A 19,230-nucleotide genomic window follows, 5' to 3' on the forward strand; every position below is an offset into this window, starting at 1 on the left:
ACTGTTTTCTAAACAGCGACCAAATTAAGAAATCTGGGAGTCCTAATAAAGGATTTCCTAAAGGTTAACTTGCAGGGTGAGTCAGTAGTAAGGAAGGCAAGTGTAATGTTAGCATTCATTTCAAGAGAATTAGAATAGAAAGGCAAGGATGGAATGCTGAGGTTTATCAGGCATTAGTCATATAGCAGTTGGTGTATTGAGTAGTTTTGGGCACTATTTTCTAAGAAAGGATGTGCTGGCATTGGAGAAGGTCCAGAAGAGGTTTACAAGAAAGATCCTAGGAATCAAAAGGTTAATGTATAAAGAACATTTGATGGCTCTGGGCTTGTACTATCTATCTACTTACAATTTAACGATATTCAGACTCTTCAAATACACTGGCTAATTTTTAAGTGTGTGCCTACTTATTAATGCAAATTTATGATTCACCAATCATGTGGCAGCAATTCAATGCATAAAACCGTTCAGATACAGTCAAGACCAAACATCAAAATGGAGAAGAAATTTGATCTACTGTAAGTAAGTGATTTGACCATACAGTGATAATTGGTGCCAGACAGGGTGGTTTGAGTATCTCAGAAACTGCTGATCACCTGGGATTTTCACTAGGACAGCATTTGGTGTTTACAGAGACTGATCTGAATAACAAAAAAAAAATCAGTTGAGTGGCAGTCCAATGGATAAAAATGCCTTGTTAATGAGAAAGGTAGGAAGGTGTATGGCCAGGCTGACTCAAGCTGAAGAGAAGATGAGAGTAACTCAAGTAACCATGCATTACAACAGTGGTGTGTGGAAGAGCATCCCTGAATGCACAACATGTTAAACCTTGAAGTGGATGGACTACAGCAACAGAAGACCACGAACATACTGAGTGGCCACTGAGTGTTATAATGGAAGCAGAGTTCAAAAGCTTGTAAGCCTCTGAGGAATGAAACTCGGCCATGCCTTTACCCTAACTGGGCAACTCTTATTTTTCCAGTAGCGGCTCCCTATTTCGAATTTCTCCTGCTAGAGAAAACAACCCCCTCATCCACCTTGTAAAGAGTCATTAGAATAATGTAAGTTTTAATGGAATCTTTTCTCACTTCTAAACCTCTATTGATACAAGCTTAGCTTGTCATTCTTTCCCCAGAAGACAGGCTACCTATTCCGGTAAATTTCTGAACTGCTCATCATTGTTTTATTCCTCTTTAAATTAAGTTTAGCGCAAAATAAAAGCAACAAACTATTGTGACACGGGGTTTTCAATTTTCTGCAGAACAAATACCCTAAAATTCCTGGCAACACACAACAAAATGCTGGAGGAACTTAGCAAGCTAGGCAGCATCCATGGAAAAAAAATACAGTCAACGTTTTGGGCCGAGGCCTACCCTAAAATTCCCATAGTATGCCTGGATTACGTGCAGAACATCAACTTTTATTGTGGTGCTTTGTTGCTAGATAAGACCAATGAGATTTACAATGCAAGCAGTAACTTTTAATTTGATCAATTATTATCATTTTGCAAATGTAGTTGCCTGCAGTCAGGGGCACTATACAAAGTCAAATGCTGTGCTTTTCCATTGCTGTGAGAATCATACACCCTCTCCATTCATCAAAACCAAAGCAAGAGATTCTGCAGATGACTAGAAATCCAGAGTAACACACACAAAATGGTGGACGAACTCTGCAGGTCAGGCAGCATCTATGGAAAGGAGTGAAGAGTAAACGTTTCGGACCGTGACACTTAATCAGGACATAAACCAAAGGCTTTGTCTGTTTGTACTCCTGAGCACAGTCCATAATGTGTTGACTTCATTTGTATAAATAACTCTATTCTTAAATGGTTTCACAAGAGTATGTTCATACACTATTTGAAAAATGAAGGCTAATACCTCTTGGGAGAACATTTTAAGCTTTATATCAGTTTTTAAACTCCATCTTGTGTACTGGTCTGGCAACAAATAAACACATGATGTTTGCTTTCAGACTACCAACGGCTCATGACGGTGGCTGAGGGAATCACAGCTCTCCTCTTCCCTTTCCAGTGGCAACACGTCTATGTACCCATTCTCCCAGCCTCACTACTGCACTTTCTCGATGCTCCAGTCCCCTACCTGATGGGCCTGCAGTCTAAGGAGCCCAATGACCGGTCCAAGTTGGAGCTGGCGCAGGAGGTAAGAGTCTGAGTTTCGCTCCACGTGCGTGTGGGTGAGCGAAGAAAACACACTCAGCTTAAGTGCCGCAAGAAGGGTGGTTAGTGAGGGTCGAAGAGATTGTTGATTTGGGCTGACTGCAATGAATAATCAGCAGAATGAATGTTGTGACAAACCAAGGAGCCTCCTGATTTACAAATATGCTGTAAGCTCCAGTCTGTTAAGTGCCCACCGCCAGTTTGTAATGCTGAGCTAATCATTGCAATAACTCAGAATGGAAGTGGGTGTAGGCCATTTCGTCCTTCTATTGTTCTATAAGTTTGTGGCTCTTCATTTAACTCTGTGCCGTTTCCTGCATTAAACCTATATTCCTCGATCCTCTTAATATCCAGAAAACTATCCATCTCCATCTTGATTATACTCAGTGACTGAGTCTCCACAGCCCTCTTGTATGGAGAATTCGAAAGACGTGAACCATCTGGGTGAAATATTTCGTCCCATTTCTGTCCTGAGTCGTTGACCCCTTTAAGACTGGAATCCTGTTGCCAAGGAGATATCATTCTGAATCCACCCTGCCATGCTGCTTTTGTCTTTTTGTACGCTTCACTAGTGCTGCCTCTTCTAAACTTTAGAGAGTTGAGGTCCGATTTCATTCAGCTTCTTTGGGACCATTCCCCTGCCCCCCCCCCCCCCCCCCCGCATACTTTCAAACCAGGAATAAATCTGGAGTGCTGTGGTTTCATTCACTCTATCTCAAATATATTCTTCTTTAGAAGGACAAGGCCAAACCAGTAAATAATGTTCTGTGTGCACTCTTGTTGTGTTGTCATGATTGGAGCAAGACATCTTTGCTCATATACAGAACTCTTCCAAAAAGCCCAGCAAAGTTTTGGTCATCCTAATTATTTCTTATTCCCGCATATTCACATTAAATCTGAGTGACTTGTGTGCAAGGACACCCAGGATTCTCAAAACACCAACATCTTTCAATCTCTCAACATTTCAAAAAGTACAACACTATTTTTTCCTCTATCAGAAGAGTTTGGACCTCATTTTTCTGCCCTTTCTCTTAACCCCAGCTGTTTGACATCTCTGTGTGTCCTTCTCACAATCCCCTATGCCAAACTATATTTTATCCTCAGCAAACCTGAAACTCTATTCTCAAACACAACAGTGTCTTCCCCACACAAACATCTTGTGGGCGGCAAAGTGATGTAAATATGTTTTCTGTGGACAAGTTATTGGCAGCCATTTTAAGGGTTTCCTATACAGTGTAAGAACTGAATAAGGAAAATTGCCACCTTCACCTTTACAATTATAATTGGGACAGGTCAACATCCCCTCACTTGTACAAGGAAGAGAAGCATTCACGATCTCCGTACATCATCCTCATCAAAGTGGGTACTCTTTTAACTCAAAGGTTAGTGGAAATTGTGTCATTTGCTCTCTAAGATACTGGAGGATAGTTGGTAATTTAAACATATAAGGGTTATATAAGCAGGGAATGCTGGAAATGCTCAGCAGGTACTTTTATTTAAATAAACTGCATTGAGAAAAGCAGCATTTCTTAGCATCTTTCTCTAAAGAGGCAGAGAGATTCTGGAAGCTTCTGTGCTGAAAGATGCCAATATAGAGTGAAAACTTGGTCACATGCTGTAGTTCTTAACTTGGTAGCCCTAACTTTGCTTGTGTGACAGGAACCCAGAACATGCGTGTCCCACCTCTCAACCAAACTTGAAACAAAAAAAAACCATCAAAATTCTCCAGTCTTGATTAAGTGGATCTTTCAGTAGGGATGTGGATCAAAGGCTATAATGGGAATTAGGTTCTAATCAATATGAACTAATTGATGAGGCTGGAATGTGTTTAAAAACTCTACAGCAATTCCAATTTTCAGGGTTGATTCGGACAAAGCCCAGTTTGATGATGCAGCTTCCAAACTTTCTACCTGGACATCTGCACAAGTTAGTAAATAATGAGACTTGATTCAAAGGTTGTTGGTGGGCACAGAGTCTTAAATTCAGTATAACTGCTCTTTTGGAGCACTCACCTGGCACATCACCCACAATTCTGAGATTCAATGATTTCCTAGTAGGTAATGTGCTTATTACACTTGAACAATACTGTAAAAGCTTTGCCAGTACCTGCCAAACTAATGAGTTAACTCTATCCAATGCCACTGCTCAATGCCACTTGACAAAATTCTCAGGTTGTTGAGAACTATTTAGCATGTCTTTGACTGACCAGTTTGGAACTGATGTGTGAAGTGTTTAAGTAGTATTGATTGCCTTGTAGCATTGTAATGTAGAGTACACAGTATGGTATAGATTCAATGAGCCTGGGAACCTACATCTGGCTCATCAAGTGATGTGTGATTTGCCCCCCTTGACTCAGCTGAGCCCCAGTTTCTGTGTTCTCTTTAAACTGAACAGGTTTTCTGGAAAGTTTTGTAGAATAAAGTGTGAAGTTAAAATAAATGAGTCAAGTTTACGTCAGGTCATCATCCAACAATATGGAAAATCGACAAGTCTGGCACCACAATGTTTTCAAGCATTCTGGACTATCAGAGTATGATGTTATGCTGAGGATCCCATGGCATCTTTGTTGGACGTCAAAGATTTTTGTGATGCTGGTCCATGTTTTTCCAGGTGGCTTGGCCAGCATTCTTCCCTCACCGCCACCAAATACCAATGATCTTATTCCTATGTTTGCTGATAGTTATGCTTTTCCTGTAATGACAATGCCTCAAAACAGCAAATCATTGGCAAGTCATTGAACCAAACTGAGGTGTCCCAAGGACACGATAAAATGTCATTTCATGCAAATTTACCTTCTCTTGTTGTTGTTGTTGTTCGTCCTTCGGAGTCAAAGATGACCACAACTTCTGTCAGGTTTGTGACTGTGGGTCTGGAGGTGACTGGTGAGGCCAATCCGGGCACTGAAAGCTCGCCCACATGTGGGACACATGAGGGTAGGTGCTGCAGTGGAAGTGGAGGTAGCTCGAGCTTGCGTTTCCTCTGAGCCTCTGACTACCAAATACACTTACATGTCAGTTGCACTCACCAACCAAATAATAGAAGAAGGGCACTTATTGCTTCATTACCAAGTAATTTAACCAAAACCTTGCGCTACACTTTGCAAAGTGAACTTTTTAACTCCTAAAATGCTAATGAAGTTGTCAATCATGTGTCTAATGATGTCTGTTGACTTTCTGTTTATTGGAAAGTGAACATTTAATGTGATGGCATTGGTTGACATCTGTCTTGAAGGACAATGGGTGGTCATTCTCATCATTTCAAGCCTAGGCAGAAGGTATGGAGATCCTGAGATGACCAGTTGTCAAGCTCCCCCTCTTGGCCTCACCAGTGTAGTTCAGCCTGAGTCCCAAAGGAGTTCGGTTTCTGTGTGTTGCCAACGAGGAGGCACTACATGAGGCTTGCTGTTGGAGGGGCTACGTACAGGCAGGGAGGGACTTACACATTCAGCTCTCCTTTTCGCGAGACTGCTAGCCAGCAGTGGAAGCTGAAAGTGAGAGCGATAAGCACTACCCACTGCACTACCATACTAGACCTGTCACAACAACCATCGGGGAACTTCAGGCTGGTTGATAAAGAATTGAGGGCCATATGTAAAAATATATTGTTTGACTTTTTGAGCCTATTTCTAATTGGGTTCCTTTCTGCTCATTTTCTATGAGGAATTTATTTTTTTTATTGAGATCTGGCACAGAATAGGATCTTCTGGCCTTACAAGCTGCAATGCCCAGCAACTCCTGATTTACTCCTAGCCTAATCATGGGACAACTTACAATAACCAGCTAACCTATCAACTGAATGTCTTTGGACTGTGGGAGGAAACTGGAACACCTGGAGGAAACCCTCACGATCACAGGAAGAACATACAAACTCCTTACAGACAGCAGCAGGATGTGAATGAGTTCAATGTTCCAAAAGTTATTTCTTTTGTGAGCATTTTCTGTAATTCCCAAAGCTGGTGATAGCCTTATAAAGCAGTTTGTTAGTGTGTCCAACTAAGCTTTAATTTTATTGAGGGGTATAAAATCTAAGGGACATAAGCACTCAACAGTTTTTATAAGGTTGGAGAATAAATTCGAGGGTTAGGTTTGTGGTGAAAGGGGAAAAATTTAAGAGGAACTTGAGGGGCAATATTTTTATACCCTAAAGGTGGTAGGTATGTGGAATGAGTTGACGGAGGAAGTGATTGAGGCAAGTTCTTTCAAATCAACTGTTGGACATCCACATGGATCAGAAAGGCCTAGTAGGCTAAGGGACGGACACCAGCCTACAGGGACAACCTTGGATGGGCATTTTGCTTGACGGAGCTGAAGCTAAAGGGCCTTTTCCAAGCTGGATGATTCTGTGACTCTTTCTGAGTCAGTATGGGGTTGGGGTGGAGTAGGTTCTTCAAACATTGCTGGACCGTCAAAAGTCGTGTCATCTGCCTTGGTGAAAAATGTGCTTAAGTACTCTATACAGCTCTGAAAGTAACCATTTAGCACCATCGGCAATGCATACATTTATGCTGTACATAACCCTATTCCCATTTAATTTTCCTTGACTTTATCAGGGGTTCTTTTGCACTCATGTATTCAGGTTCTCACTCCATTCATAGCATTCCTATTAACTCTTCCTTGTGGTAGCAAGTTCTGTGTTCTCAATATAGAAAGTTTTGACCAACTGGAATTCTGTGCAATTGAAGTGAATTGGAAGAGGTTCCATACACTTAAGTAACTGTTGGTAAACATTCAAAAGGCTCAAAAGAGAGTTATCAAGATAGTCAATGCTCACCTCCAAACTGTCGGCTTTTTCATCTCCTCATTTGAAGTCCAAAAGGACTGAAATATGATTGTGCCAGCTCCCAGAGCTGTATTCAGGAGCATGGAGAGGTTTTTTTAACATAATGATTCAACTGACCCCAGCCTTGAGATTGTCAACTCTCCAAACATAGACAGTACAATCTGAAACTTTAGAACATGTATCAGAAACATGTTTATTATCACTGTACTACAGGATGTGAAATCTGTTGTTTTGCAGCGGTAGTACAGTGTACAGCTATAAAATTACAATAAATTACAAAATAAATAAATAGGGGAAGAAAAGAAACAATGAGATAGTGTTTAGAGAGTGTTCAAGAATTTGATGATGGAGTGGAAGAAGCTGTTCCTGAATCATTGAGTGTAGGTCCTGTACCTCCTCCGCCACAAGGCGAGGGCATGTTGCAGATGGTGAGGGTACTCAATGATCTTAATTTTCTTGAGGCACCGCCTCTTGAAGGTGTCCTCAATGGAGGGAAGGGTTGTGCCTGTGATGGAGCTGGCTAAGTTTATAACCCTCTTCAGCATCTTGAAAACCTGTAACTGGGAGCCTCCAAACTGTGATATAGCCGGTCAGAATGTTCTCTATCATGCATCTATAGAAATTGACAAGAATCTTTGGTGATTCTGAAGACAGTACTTACAGAACTTCATCCCAAAATTAGAGTGAGGCAGAATATAAATTGAAGCTGTGTGACTAGAAGCTAATACGTTTTTATAAGGCAAATGGGCTAAGAGTTACAGAATCGAAGATGGGTGAGTAGAGTTCTGTTATTTTGTTTATAACCAATTTGAATAGCAGAAGAAGCTTGAAGGGCTGAATGGCATCCACAATACTGTATTTCTGTAAGCACCGCACTATTGTGTGAAGAAGGAAATGCATTTGACAGAATGGGAAGATTGTAAATAAGCCCAGACCCTGAACAGACATCTGCATATCAGGAGTTCTGATTTTGCTCAATCGGAGATATTGGATTCTTGTCCGTGTGTGTGCGTATGTGTGTGAGAGGGAGAGAGTGGTGACTTGTTGCTCACATTAAAGTTTTAATGCCAGCTGGTTACTTCATTGGAACACAGATTTGACCAGTGATGGCCTCGAATCCAATCCAGTTTAATTTTAAGAGACCCAGTCATAGAATAGAATAGAATAGCACAGCACGGAAACACCTTTTGGGCCATCGAGTCCATGCCAAAACCATTTTAATTGCCTTTGCCCATTGACCTGAAAGGAAAAGTACAGCACAGAAGCAGGATGTTTGGCCCATCTAGTCCCTGCCAAAACAATTCAAACAGCCTACTGCTATCAGGTTGCACCGGGACCATAGCCCTTCGTACCCCTACCATCCACATACCTATACAAACTAGGGTTTGAATTTGAAATTGACTTGATTAAGTCATTTTTTTTTAATGAGACTTTAATCAGTAGTGGGGTGAGTTTGAGGAACTGACCAAAATTTCCAAAATTGTATGTTTTGCATTTAACTTGCCTGTCTTGGAAGGAGTCAGTGAAAGAGACACTTTAAAGTGTGTCAGAACAAATATAAGTTCCAGCATTGCACCAGTCATTGGCCAGAACTGGGTTGGCAGAAATAAGCTGGCAATGAGTGTTACAGAAGGTGTGAGTATTTGAATTTGGAGAAATCTGTCATCCAACAACTCGCAGCTGTCTCAACAGCTGCCAGGCTTCTGAATATTTCCACAGCTCACATGGCCCATTTTCTAGTGTGAGTTAAATAATAAATGTGTCAAAATAAAGTGAAAATCCGAGTTCTTAGAAAAAGTTAAGCAAATGTCCGGTTTGATGTATCTAATGGCAGCCAAACGTTTGCCTTCCTGAGAATGGCCGTGATATTTAATTGAAACTCCTAATAGATTGCAACATGAAACAGAAGGTTCAGTAGTCCATTCCGCCCCTCATGCCTGTTTCCATTCAGTAAGACCATGTCTGCCACATTTCTACACAAATTTATATCCCTTGATTCCTGCAGCATCCAAGAATATATTGATTTCAGGTTGTGCATGTGCTTTGTAGTGCTATTCTGGAGAAAAATGGGCAATTTAGCTATGGCACATTGACCAATGTTCATCACCTACCAGCACTAATGGTCTTGTTGTCACACTGTTTATGGGAACTTGCTTTGCGCAAATTGGCTTTCCCTGCAGTTACATTCCTAAAATATTCAATTGGCTACGAAGTGAATGGGATGTCCCGAGTTTGTGAAAGACACCTTCTCCATTCAAGGAACTAGAAATTTTACCATGTAGTGCTTGCTTCACTGGTGACTGGAAACCATATAACATGATATCATGTACAATGCTCACTCACAATACATCCATGAGTGCTTCTCTTTCCACACTGAAGCAGAATTTAATCAGAGCTGAAGCACCCCACCCCCATAATGTTTTTCCCCCACACTACATGATCCCCTCCACCATTTTGATTCTCTTCCAACCTAATCACCATCCCTCATTTGCCCCCAATCAAATCTTTATCCAATATTCACTCAGCACAGTGGCAAGTGATTGAGGGGGAAAGACTCTACTGTGCACGTTCAACCATCCACAAGGATTTGGATGTAATATCAGAGCCATTGAACCTTGCACCCAACCAGTGCAGATCCATCACCTCGCTCCAATGTCCATTTCCAACCATCCAAAGTCTCACTGTGTTTTCTCCCCCTGCTGATTTTGATAATAACCCCTGTGGCTGTACCTTTCCTCCTTACAACTCTATGTCCAGTCTGGAAATGAGCCCCACAAGCTAGGAGCATCTGGTATAATTGTCGATCTACACTGTGCTTAATGAATCTCAGCTGGAGGTAGGTTGCAGTTTTTTGGGAAGAAACAGCCTGGAAGGACTCCCAGTTCCAATTGATTCTTGGAACTTGTACTGGAAGTGCTTACTTTACCTACAGATTACAAGTGAACTCAGGGGCAGGCTGTGTGAATTGCCTCTTAACCTACCAGCAAGTGATACTGAAATCTGTACTTTAAAGCTCATTCAACCAAGAAACCAGAAGGTTTGTGGCACCTGTCCAGCAAGAGAGAATGACAGAGTTGAATGGGAGTTTAATTGTCTGCTTTTGTCCCAAGATTTTCCTGTTGTCAGCAATTTATTTCCTAACTGCTTTATATCACCCAGCTACTTTATTGATAATATTGTAGCTAACTTAACCAGTGACATATATCAGTGTTCACCCCAGTGCTCCCTGAAGACTGTACTGTACTCCCTGTACTGTATACTGACAACAAGGACATCTTCAATATCTTGAGTTTACAACTACATTCAATGCTGGAAGTACAACATGAATTGGATCAGTGCTACACTCTACAGTGAGGCTGGCTTAGCTCCATCCGGAAGCATGAGTGTACTGCCTTGAGCAAGTGAGCCCACTGGATGACTATTACAGAGATGATGCTGCCACGCGACTCTCTGAATTGACTGCAGTCTGTGCTGCCAGTACAGTTATTTGCTTGTCTGAAGAAATTATTTGGAACAGAAGTCACTAAACATCTGTTTAAATGTTGGATCACTGTAATTGCCCCAGTATTCTCAGCCAAGCATCAAAATAGTCCCCAATAAAATAAACACCCATATATTGTACATTGGTTTAAAAACTGGACTGATTATGAATCTTAGAGTCAGATTAAGTGGGATTATCTCAGGAAAACCTCTGAGATAGCCATGGACCCCTACTGAGTTTAATGACCAGGTTGATCCAGCCAACGTCAATTGATTTGCCTAAGCTAAACTGCCAAAGGTTAATTGAGAGTAAAATGTATTCATCTTCACATCAGCAGTGTGGATGAGTGCCATTCCTAGATCTTGGGCTCGGGAGGTTATATATTTCTAGCAGGTACTACACAAACACAATCACTGTTTGAAGTTTTAAATTACTGTGCTGGTAGACTGTATAATATGTGGCACTGATTTTGTATACAGTAGCATTCTTTGCTGCATCAGAACACAGTACAAATGTATATTTGCAAGGTTGTACTACTCAGCGTTTGCTTATGGATGCCTTTCTCAGTATGCACACAAAGCAGATCAAAGTTTAGTATTCATCTAACGCATGATGCAGTGGTTACTCATGTGAGCAGTTGTGTAAATCAGTTTTGTAGAAGGTACTCCTGTTACATTTTGTGACTCCAAGACATGAAAAAAAACTGAAAGGAAAACAAGGGAGTCCAGAATGTGATTGTTAGTTTTGTTTTTACCTTAATCGAGGTGTGTGCATATAATGTAGTGGCGAAATGACATCTGCCATTCATGTACTTTTACATGTAACCCATAATGAATTATGTTCACATCTAAGAATGCTTAATCAAACAATATATTTACAATATTACTCAAATATTACATAAATATTAAATGCAAAACACTCCTCCCTGCTTAGCTACAAGTCTCAACTCAATGAAGAATGCATCTTAATTATATTCACAGTATACTATATAACACAACTAATACATCCATAGCATAGCAAATTTTAAATTGTCCAATTCAAGCCTAAATATTTAACCTTATTCTTGTGAAATAATGTCTTTCCTGGCAAGGTTGGGGTGGGAGGGGTGGTCACTCTGCTTGACAGGTGAGATTGTGGCTGTGAAGAAAATCTCAAGTTCTGAGACCTCCTCCATGCTGATTTTAGGAGTTGATTTTGGGACTGAAGGAAGAGGTTCTGACAGCTCTGGACACCTTTCTTCTCTTTTCTCCATCAGCATTTCCATGATTAGTTGCCCTCTTGAATTTGATCTTGTAATTCTGTCCTCCAAGAAACAGAGCCCATCTCTGTGTTTGAACTGCTACTGTTAGTAGAACACCCTTCTGTGGATTGAAAATGGACACTAATGGTTGATGACCAGGAATGAGGTTAAACTCTCTCCCATTTAAGTACTGGCTGAAACATTTTATACCCCAAACCAGATTTGAGGCCTCTCTGTCAATCATTTTTTTACTCAGTAAGGGAATGTGAGTCATAAGGGGACAGGAGGCTGGACCCAAGTGCAGGACGCAGGTACTGAAGTACTAGGGGCAGGACGGGAACAACTTAAACGATAGACAAGATGTGGTGACTGTGGTGTGTGTGAGGGACGTGACGTTCAAGGTGATTCTGGGGTTCCAGGGGAGTCTTAGAGTTCAGGCAAGGCAAGGCGGGATCCCGGAGTTCAGGCAAGGCAAGGCGGGATCCCAGAGTTCAGTGGTCAGGCCGCATAACTCCTAGGCAGGGCCCTGACCTCCCAGCAGGAACACGGGGGCCTGAGCACATCACAGAGCACCTGGGTAGGATGCAGGGCACAACCTGTCAGCAGCAAGGGATGGAAAGGGGTAGAGTTCCCCCACCGGGCAACAGCAGTCCAGCCACATTTGCCTGACAGAGTCAAGGGATAGGAAGGGAACTCGGTCCAGAGTGACTGCCAGACTTACTCAAAGAAATCATCTTTAACAAAGGGAACTCCAAGCCAGGGCAACCCCCAACTCCACTCAATCCCAGAGCCCCCTATATCCTCCGCCAGCCGATGGGCATCAGGTGCACCTCCTTGAGCCCCCAACAAGCCACAATGATCCATAGGTGTGACTAATTGGGTTCAAGGACGAAAGGAGGGATGGCTACAAGACCCGGAGTCTGCGGACCGGATCAAGACCCGGAATGCAGGTTCCGGACCGGACCATAACAATTTGATGCAAAGGCTATGGAGCATTCATTTTCATCCCACATAACATGTGACATGACTGCACCTGTACCATAAGGCAAGACATCACAAGCAAACTTCATTGGATGATAAGGATCATAAGGTGTGAGTACAGTGTCTGACATCATCATTTCCTTTGCCTTTCGGAAAGCCACTTCATACTGCTTTGTCTATTGACATTTCTTCCTGATATGTAGTAACGAGATCAAGGGGTAGAACACAGTAGCCAGAGTTTATAGAAACTTTTTATAGTAATTGACAAATCTTAGAAAGGATCACAACTGTGTCACAACCTTTGTCCTTGGGGTGTCCACCACTGCTTGAATTTTCTCAGGACACTAGTGTAATTCTTGTGCATCAATGGTGTAACTTAAGTAGGTGATGCTTGGTTTTACAAATTCACACTTGTTGCATTATGCTATGAGTCCATAATCTTCCAATCTTTTTAACACTGTCTTGAAATTTTGGAGATGTTCCTTCTCATCCTTACTGGTAACAATGATGTCTTTCAGGTAACATTGATGCCTGGGCAGCCTTGCAACACCTCGTACATAGCTTTCTGCCAGAGTGTAGGTGCAGATGCTACTCCAAAAACAATTATTATACTGATAAAGCCCTTTGTGAGTGTTTATGGTGAGAAATACTTTAGACTCGTCTTCCATCCCCATCTGTAGGTAGGCCTCAACTAAGATGACTTTGCTGAAGTGTTTTCCTCTAGAAAGATTTGCAAAGATACCCTTCATCCTGGGCAGAGGATATTGGTCTACTGTCAGTTCTAGGTCAATAGTGACCTTAAAATCACCACAAATCCTGACAGACCTATTCTTTTTGGCTAGTAGAGCCACAAGTGTTGCCCACGAGCTCCACTCAACCTTGGAAAGAATTCCTTTAACCTCCCATGTGATCTAACTCACTGGCTATGTTGTCACAAATGATGTAAGGAACTGGATGGGTTTTGTAAAGCTTGGGTATGACATTGTCATTTAACACAATCTTACCCTTGATATCTTGAGTTTTCCAATGCCATCCTTGAACACTGCTGTGGCAACATCCAGTACCTTTCTTAATTTACTTTCAGTTTACTCTATTGCAGGGGATGTGGCATGCAAATAATGGATGGATCTCCAACCAGGTTGTAGTCGGCTCAGCCACTCATGGCCTCACATGCTGTCCCTCCTGTTTTTACAACATACAAACCCAATGTGGCTTGTTGGTTGTTGTATTTCATTGTTATTACTGTCATTCCCACAGGAGTTATCTTTTCTGCAGTATAAGTTCTTAACTGGATACCTGCAGACTTAAATTCCATATCTTTAAATGCCACTCAAGCTCATTTAGAGGAATGACTGAAACAGCTGAGCCAGTGTCCAGCTGCATTATAATTAATGTGCCATTCACTTCTGGAAGAAGCCATATTGTCTGCCTATTGTTAGTTTTCACACTATAAACCTAAAGGCTATTCAGTCCTGTGTCACTCTCATTATAATCAGATTTTTCATCAACAGCATGCAGATTAGTGCTCTTTTTGAAATTGCAACTTGTCTGTTTATCCTTTTCTCTTTCCTGTGCAGTCCATTTATTTTCATCTGCCTGACATGCTCTTTGTACGTGTCCTACTCTGTGGCATTTTCTTCAAGTTTCACCTTTAAATCTGCATTTGGTCTGGTGCGTGTGAGCCCCTGCCACAACTTGCTCAGCCAGACAGGTTTCTGTTTAGATGTTGCAATTTTGCTCATGCTCACTTTCATTCCTGACTGCAACTCAATTGCATCTCTGTTGTTTCTGTTGAAACAGCGGTTTTAACTGCTTATTTAAATGTAAGTCGTGCTTTAGTTAGGAGCCGTTTTTGAATGCTTTCTTGTAAGATTCTACACATTAAACAATTGCTCAGTGCGTTGGGTCTCACCAATATATAAAAGGCCACACTGGGAGCACGGGACACAGTATATCACACCAGCCGACTCACAGGTGAAGTGTCGCCTCACCTGGAAGGACTGTTTGGGGCCCGAATGGTGGTGAGGGAGGAAGTGTAAGGGCAGGTGTAGCACTTGTTCTACTTATAAGGATAAGTGCCAGGAGGGAGATCGGTGGGAAGGGATAGGGGGTGGGGGGGGGGAATGAATGGACAAGGGAGTTGCGTAGGGAGTGATCCCTGCAGAAAGCAGAAAGGAGGGGGGAGGGAAAGATGTGCTTGGTAGTGGGATCCTGTTGGAGGTGGCAGAAGTTACGGAGAATTATATGTTGAATCCGGAGGCTGGTGGAGTGGTATATGAGGACAAGGGGAACCCTGTCCCGAGTGGGGTGGTGGGCAGACCTGACGTAGACTGGGAGACCGTTTCGCTGAACACCTACGCTCTGTCCGCCGGAGAAAGCAGGATCTCCCAGTGGTTACACATTTTAATTCCACATCCCATTCCCATTCTGATATATCTATCCATGGCCTCCTCTACTGTCAAGATAAAGCCACACTCAGGTTGGAGGAACAACACCTTATATACCGGCTGGGAAGCCTCCAACCTGATGGCATGAACATTGACTTGTCTAACTTCCGTTAATGCCCCTCCCCTTCTTACCCCATCCCTGATATGTTTAGTTTTTTTTTCTCTGTGCCCATCACTCTGCCTGTTCTCCATCTCCCTCTGGTGCTCCTCTCCCCTTTCTTTCTCCGTAGGCCTCCGGTCCCATGATCCTTTCCCTTCTCTAGCTCTGTATCCCTTTTGCCAATCACCTGTCTGGCTTTCAGCATCACCCCACCCTCTCCGGTCTTTTCCTATCATTTTACATTTTCCTCTCACCCTCCTACTTTCAAATCTCCTATTATCTTTCCTTTCAGTTAGTCCTGATGAAGGGTCTCGGCCCGAAATGTCGACAGTGCTTCTCCCTATAGATGCTGTCTGGCATGCTGTGTTCCACCAGCATTTTGTGTGTGTTGCTTGAATTTCCAGCATCTGCAGATTTCCTCGTGTTTGTCATTTCAGCTCATTTGGTTGGAGCAATTAAACTTCTAAGTAAACTGTATGCAGTAAAATCCAATGCACACAACAAAACTGGTACTTGTTTCTCATTGGCTACTTCATTTGCTTCAAAATACTGCTCAATTTGCTCAGTATACAATATCCCGTTATCTCTTGTGCAATTGAACATGTTTATCTTTCCAATGCTGCCAGCCATTTCTGCTCTTTTTCTTATTTATGTTTATTATTACCCAGCTCTCACTGTTTATGAACCTGTGAATTTGTCCATTATCTGCCTTTTTGTTCTTGACCATCTCTATCCCTTCCCACAGAAGCACATGCTGCACTGTTATTTTCACTCAACCATTCTTGCTACATTTTTTAAAAACTCAGACTTCTCTCTGTGGTCATCTCAGGATCGTTTAAAACTTCCTCATCGCTACTGTTATGTTTTGTAACTCTAAAACTAACTGAAAGAAAAACAAGGGAGTCCAGAATGCGTGTAAGTTAGTTTCATTTTTACCTTAAGTGAGGCACGTGCATAAGTCACGGCGTAATGATGTATGCCATTCACGTACTTAAATATAACCCATAATGAATTGTGTAAACAACAAAGAATGCTTATATAAGTACTTCACAGTGGAAAACACCAGTAATATGGCAGAAATTTAAGAGAATCGGGGTCAAAGGAGAAGGTAGTGGCCATCACTAAGGAGAAGATACTGGGGAAACTTGAGGATAAATCACCTGGACAAGATAGGGTACAGCCCAGAGATTTGAAAAAGTAGCTGAAATTCATTTGCTTCTGCCTTGCCCCAACGCACGTGACAAATTACTATAACCCATAATAAACACGTAACACAAAATACATTACAGACGGATAGAAAATAGATACATGGCTCCTAATGCAAAATTAGCTTAAGTTCGTCCAGAGCTTCAGGATCACTGTGATTGTGCTCTTCAGTGAGTACTCAAAGCAGCATACAGTGTGCATCCTTCAGGCCAGTTAGTTATTCCTCTCCCTGTGCACATCGGGCACCAACGTCATCGTTTCTTTAGCATTTTGTCTCTTTTCTACGAGGCTGAGTTGCTCGCTTGATGCTCAGCCTAGCACAGATGGATGGAAAACGTGCAAGGAGCCGGTCAGACTCAAAACCCGGACCACTCGCTTCAAGATCACTACACCGCCAGCATTTCAAGCCAGTTAGAGCTTATGTATATGCCCTTCGCTGCATCTTCAGTGCAGTTGTATGTGTAAGTTTTCATCCTTCAGTATGTGCTCAAGGCATCACGTTGCGTGTACCAGTTTCACTCCTATAGCCAGCAAAATAGCTCTGGATCAAACTTGGATTGAAATGTTATCAAGCACCATTATATTTACCTTCCAAACTTGACTTACTCCATCCCTAGTTTTCCAACATGCTCTGTGTTCCCTTCCTCTGTCTCAATAAAAATAGCAAGGCTATGATTGATGTGTGTAGTCTGCTCTAAATCAAGTGGAACTGATGCTTAATGACATCTCTTTTATCTTACTTAATCAAGCAACCCAGCATTACCATTGATTGTTCCTACCAGCTTTTACATAAATATCGTTGAATTGTATTTTTTAATCGTGATTCAACAATTGTTTGCATTATTAATTCAACAAGAATCTGCTGCCAGGGCTTGAAGGATTAAATTAACAGGATATATATTGATTAATATCTTGAAATCCTTGTCGACTGATTCATTATATTTCAACTGTGGGCTGTTTATTTTGCCCCAAATTCCAGCAAGCTGTATTTCATCTGAGCGAAAGGCTCGTCTTTTGCAAATGTACACATTATCATTATTTTCTCTTGTGCACATTGTCAAAACGTTGAACCAATTACGTGGTTGCAGTACATATATTTCTTGTAAGTGGTATTCTATTGCTATAAAATTAACTAGAGAAAATAGGAAAAGTCATATTTCCCTGAGCTGAGGTGTTAAAAATCATGGGCGTGGACTGTCTGGAGTGCTTGAGGGATGAGCCCTGATATCCCATCCAGAATTTAGATCTAAGAAGCATCATATTTAAAATGAGTTTGGCTGTGACCTGCATGATTGCCAATCTAATACTGGGATATGGGTTAATCTGGGTGATTCTTTCTTGGCTAGCATAGACACAATGGGTGGAATGGCCATCTTTGAGACTTAAAGAAGTCATTCCATAAAGTACCTTTGCACTCAATCCTGATAGTAATTTAAAAAAAAACAATCCTATGAATATCCCAGTTTCTTTATAAAATTCCGCAGGTCTTGTTGAAAATGTAATTCTAAGGCCTGTCATCTGTTTTAAGTTGGGACTTGAGTTTATGGTCCTTTCCAGCCTTCTATGACCAACTCTTGTCTGCCAGGTCTGCTCATTCTGCGTGACACTAAGGTAAAGCCAAGCTAGGAACTGGAATTGGTTTATTATTGCTACATGTACGAAGGTAGAGTGTATATACTGCCCATTCAGGTTGAATCAGTACACAGTGTATTGAGATAGTACAGATAAAAACAATAACAGAATGTAGAATAAAGTGCTGTGTAGGTGGACAATAAGGTGCAAATCATAACAAGATTGGTTGTGAGGTCTTACTGTACCAGGGAAACATTCAATTGTCTTACAATATTGTATATCTGGAGCCTGCTGGTATGGTTTTAGGCTTCTGCATCCATGCCCAATGAAAGGGGGGGGGGGGAAGAGGGAATGTCAAGGGTAGGTTGGGTCTTTGATCCTGCTGGCTGCTTTACTGAGTCAGCAAGAAGTATGGATGGAATCCATTGAGGGATGGTTTCCATGATGAGCTGAGCTGTGAACAGAACTCTGCCGTTTCTTACGGCCATGGGCAGGGCAGTTATCATACCAATTGGTGATGTATCCTGATAGGATGCTTTCAGTGGTGGTTTGATAAAAATTGGGAGTGAAAAGCTACTTTGCTCCAGATTACAAATCACCGTTGGGCACTCCTATTCAACCCAAATAGAAAAAAATAAACAATAATAACTGTGTAGCAATAACAGCAAGTGAAACAGAATGAAGGTGAAGGCCAGATTAAGTGGCAGTTTCTAGTGAGACAGAATCTCCAGTAAAGAGAGCATTAAACACGAAGAATAATTTGCATACACATCACCGAGGATCTCACATGGTCTGTACACAACAGCGCCTCTCAGCTCAGACAGTTGAAGAAGTTTGGCATGAGCCCCCAAATCCTGAGGACTTTCTACAGGGGCACAATTGAGAACATCCTGACTGGCTGCATCACTGCCTGGTATGGGAACTGTACTTCCCTCAATCGCAGAACTCTGCAGAGAGTGGTGTGGACAGCCCAGAGCATCTGTAAATGTGAATGTCCCACTATTCAGAGCATTTACAGACACAGGTGTGTGAAGAGATCCCAAAGGATCATTGGGGACCTGAGCCACCCCAACCACAAACTGTTCCAGCTGCTACCATCTGGGATACAGTACTGCAGCATAAAAGCCAGGATCAACAGGCTCCGGGACAGGAGCCAGGCCATCAGACTGATTAATTCATGCTGATACAATTATATTTTTATGTTATATTGACTGTCCTGTTGTACATACTATTTATTACAAATTACTATAA

The 19,230-nt window shown here is 41.9% G+C and overlaps 1 protein-coding gene across 5 annotated transcripts in view; it reads left to right on the forward strand.

The window, feature by feature from the left end:
• LOC132398415 (DENN domain-containing protein 5B-like) overlaps positions 1 to 19,230 on the forward strand; it is a 288,937-nt gene that overhangs the window by 193,327 nt on the left and 76,380 nt on the right. For 3 of the 5 annotated variants that reach the window (XM_059977803.1, XM_059977804.1, XM_059977807.1), the window contains 2 exons: positions 1,969 to 2,156; positions 3,466 to 3,555. In XM_059977803.1, the coding sequence (XP_059833786.1) occupies positions 1,969 to 2,156; positions 3,466 to 3,555 (278 nt within the window). The remainder of the gene's footprint in view (positions 1 to 1,968; positions 2,157 to 3,465; positions 3,556 to 19,230) is intronic. The other 2 variants (XM_059977805.1, XM_059977806.1) reach the window with 1 other exon arrangement.

The sequence above is a fragment of the Hypanus sabinus genome, chromosome 8 (genome assembly GCF_030144855.1).
Source record: "Hypanus sabinus isolate sHypSab1 chromosome 8, sHypSab1.hap1, whole genome shotgun sequence".
NCBI lineage: Eukaryota > Metazoa > Chordata > Chondrichthyes > Myliobatiformes > Dasyatidae > Hypanus > Hypanus sabinus.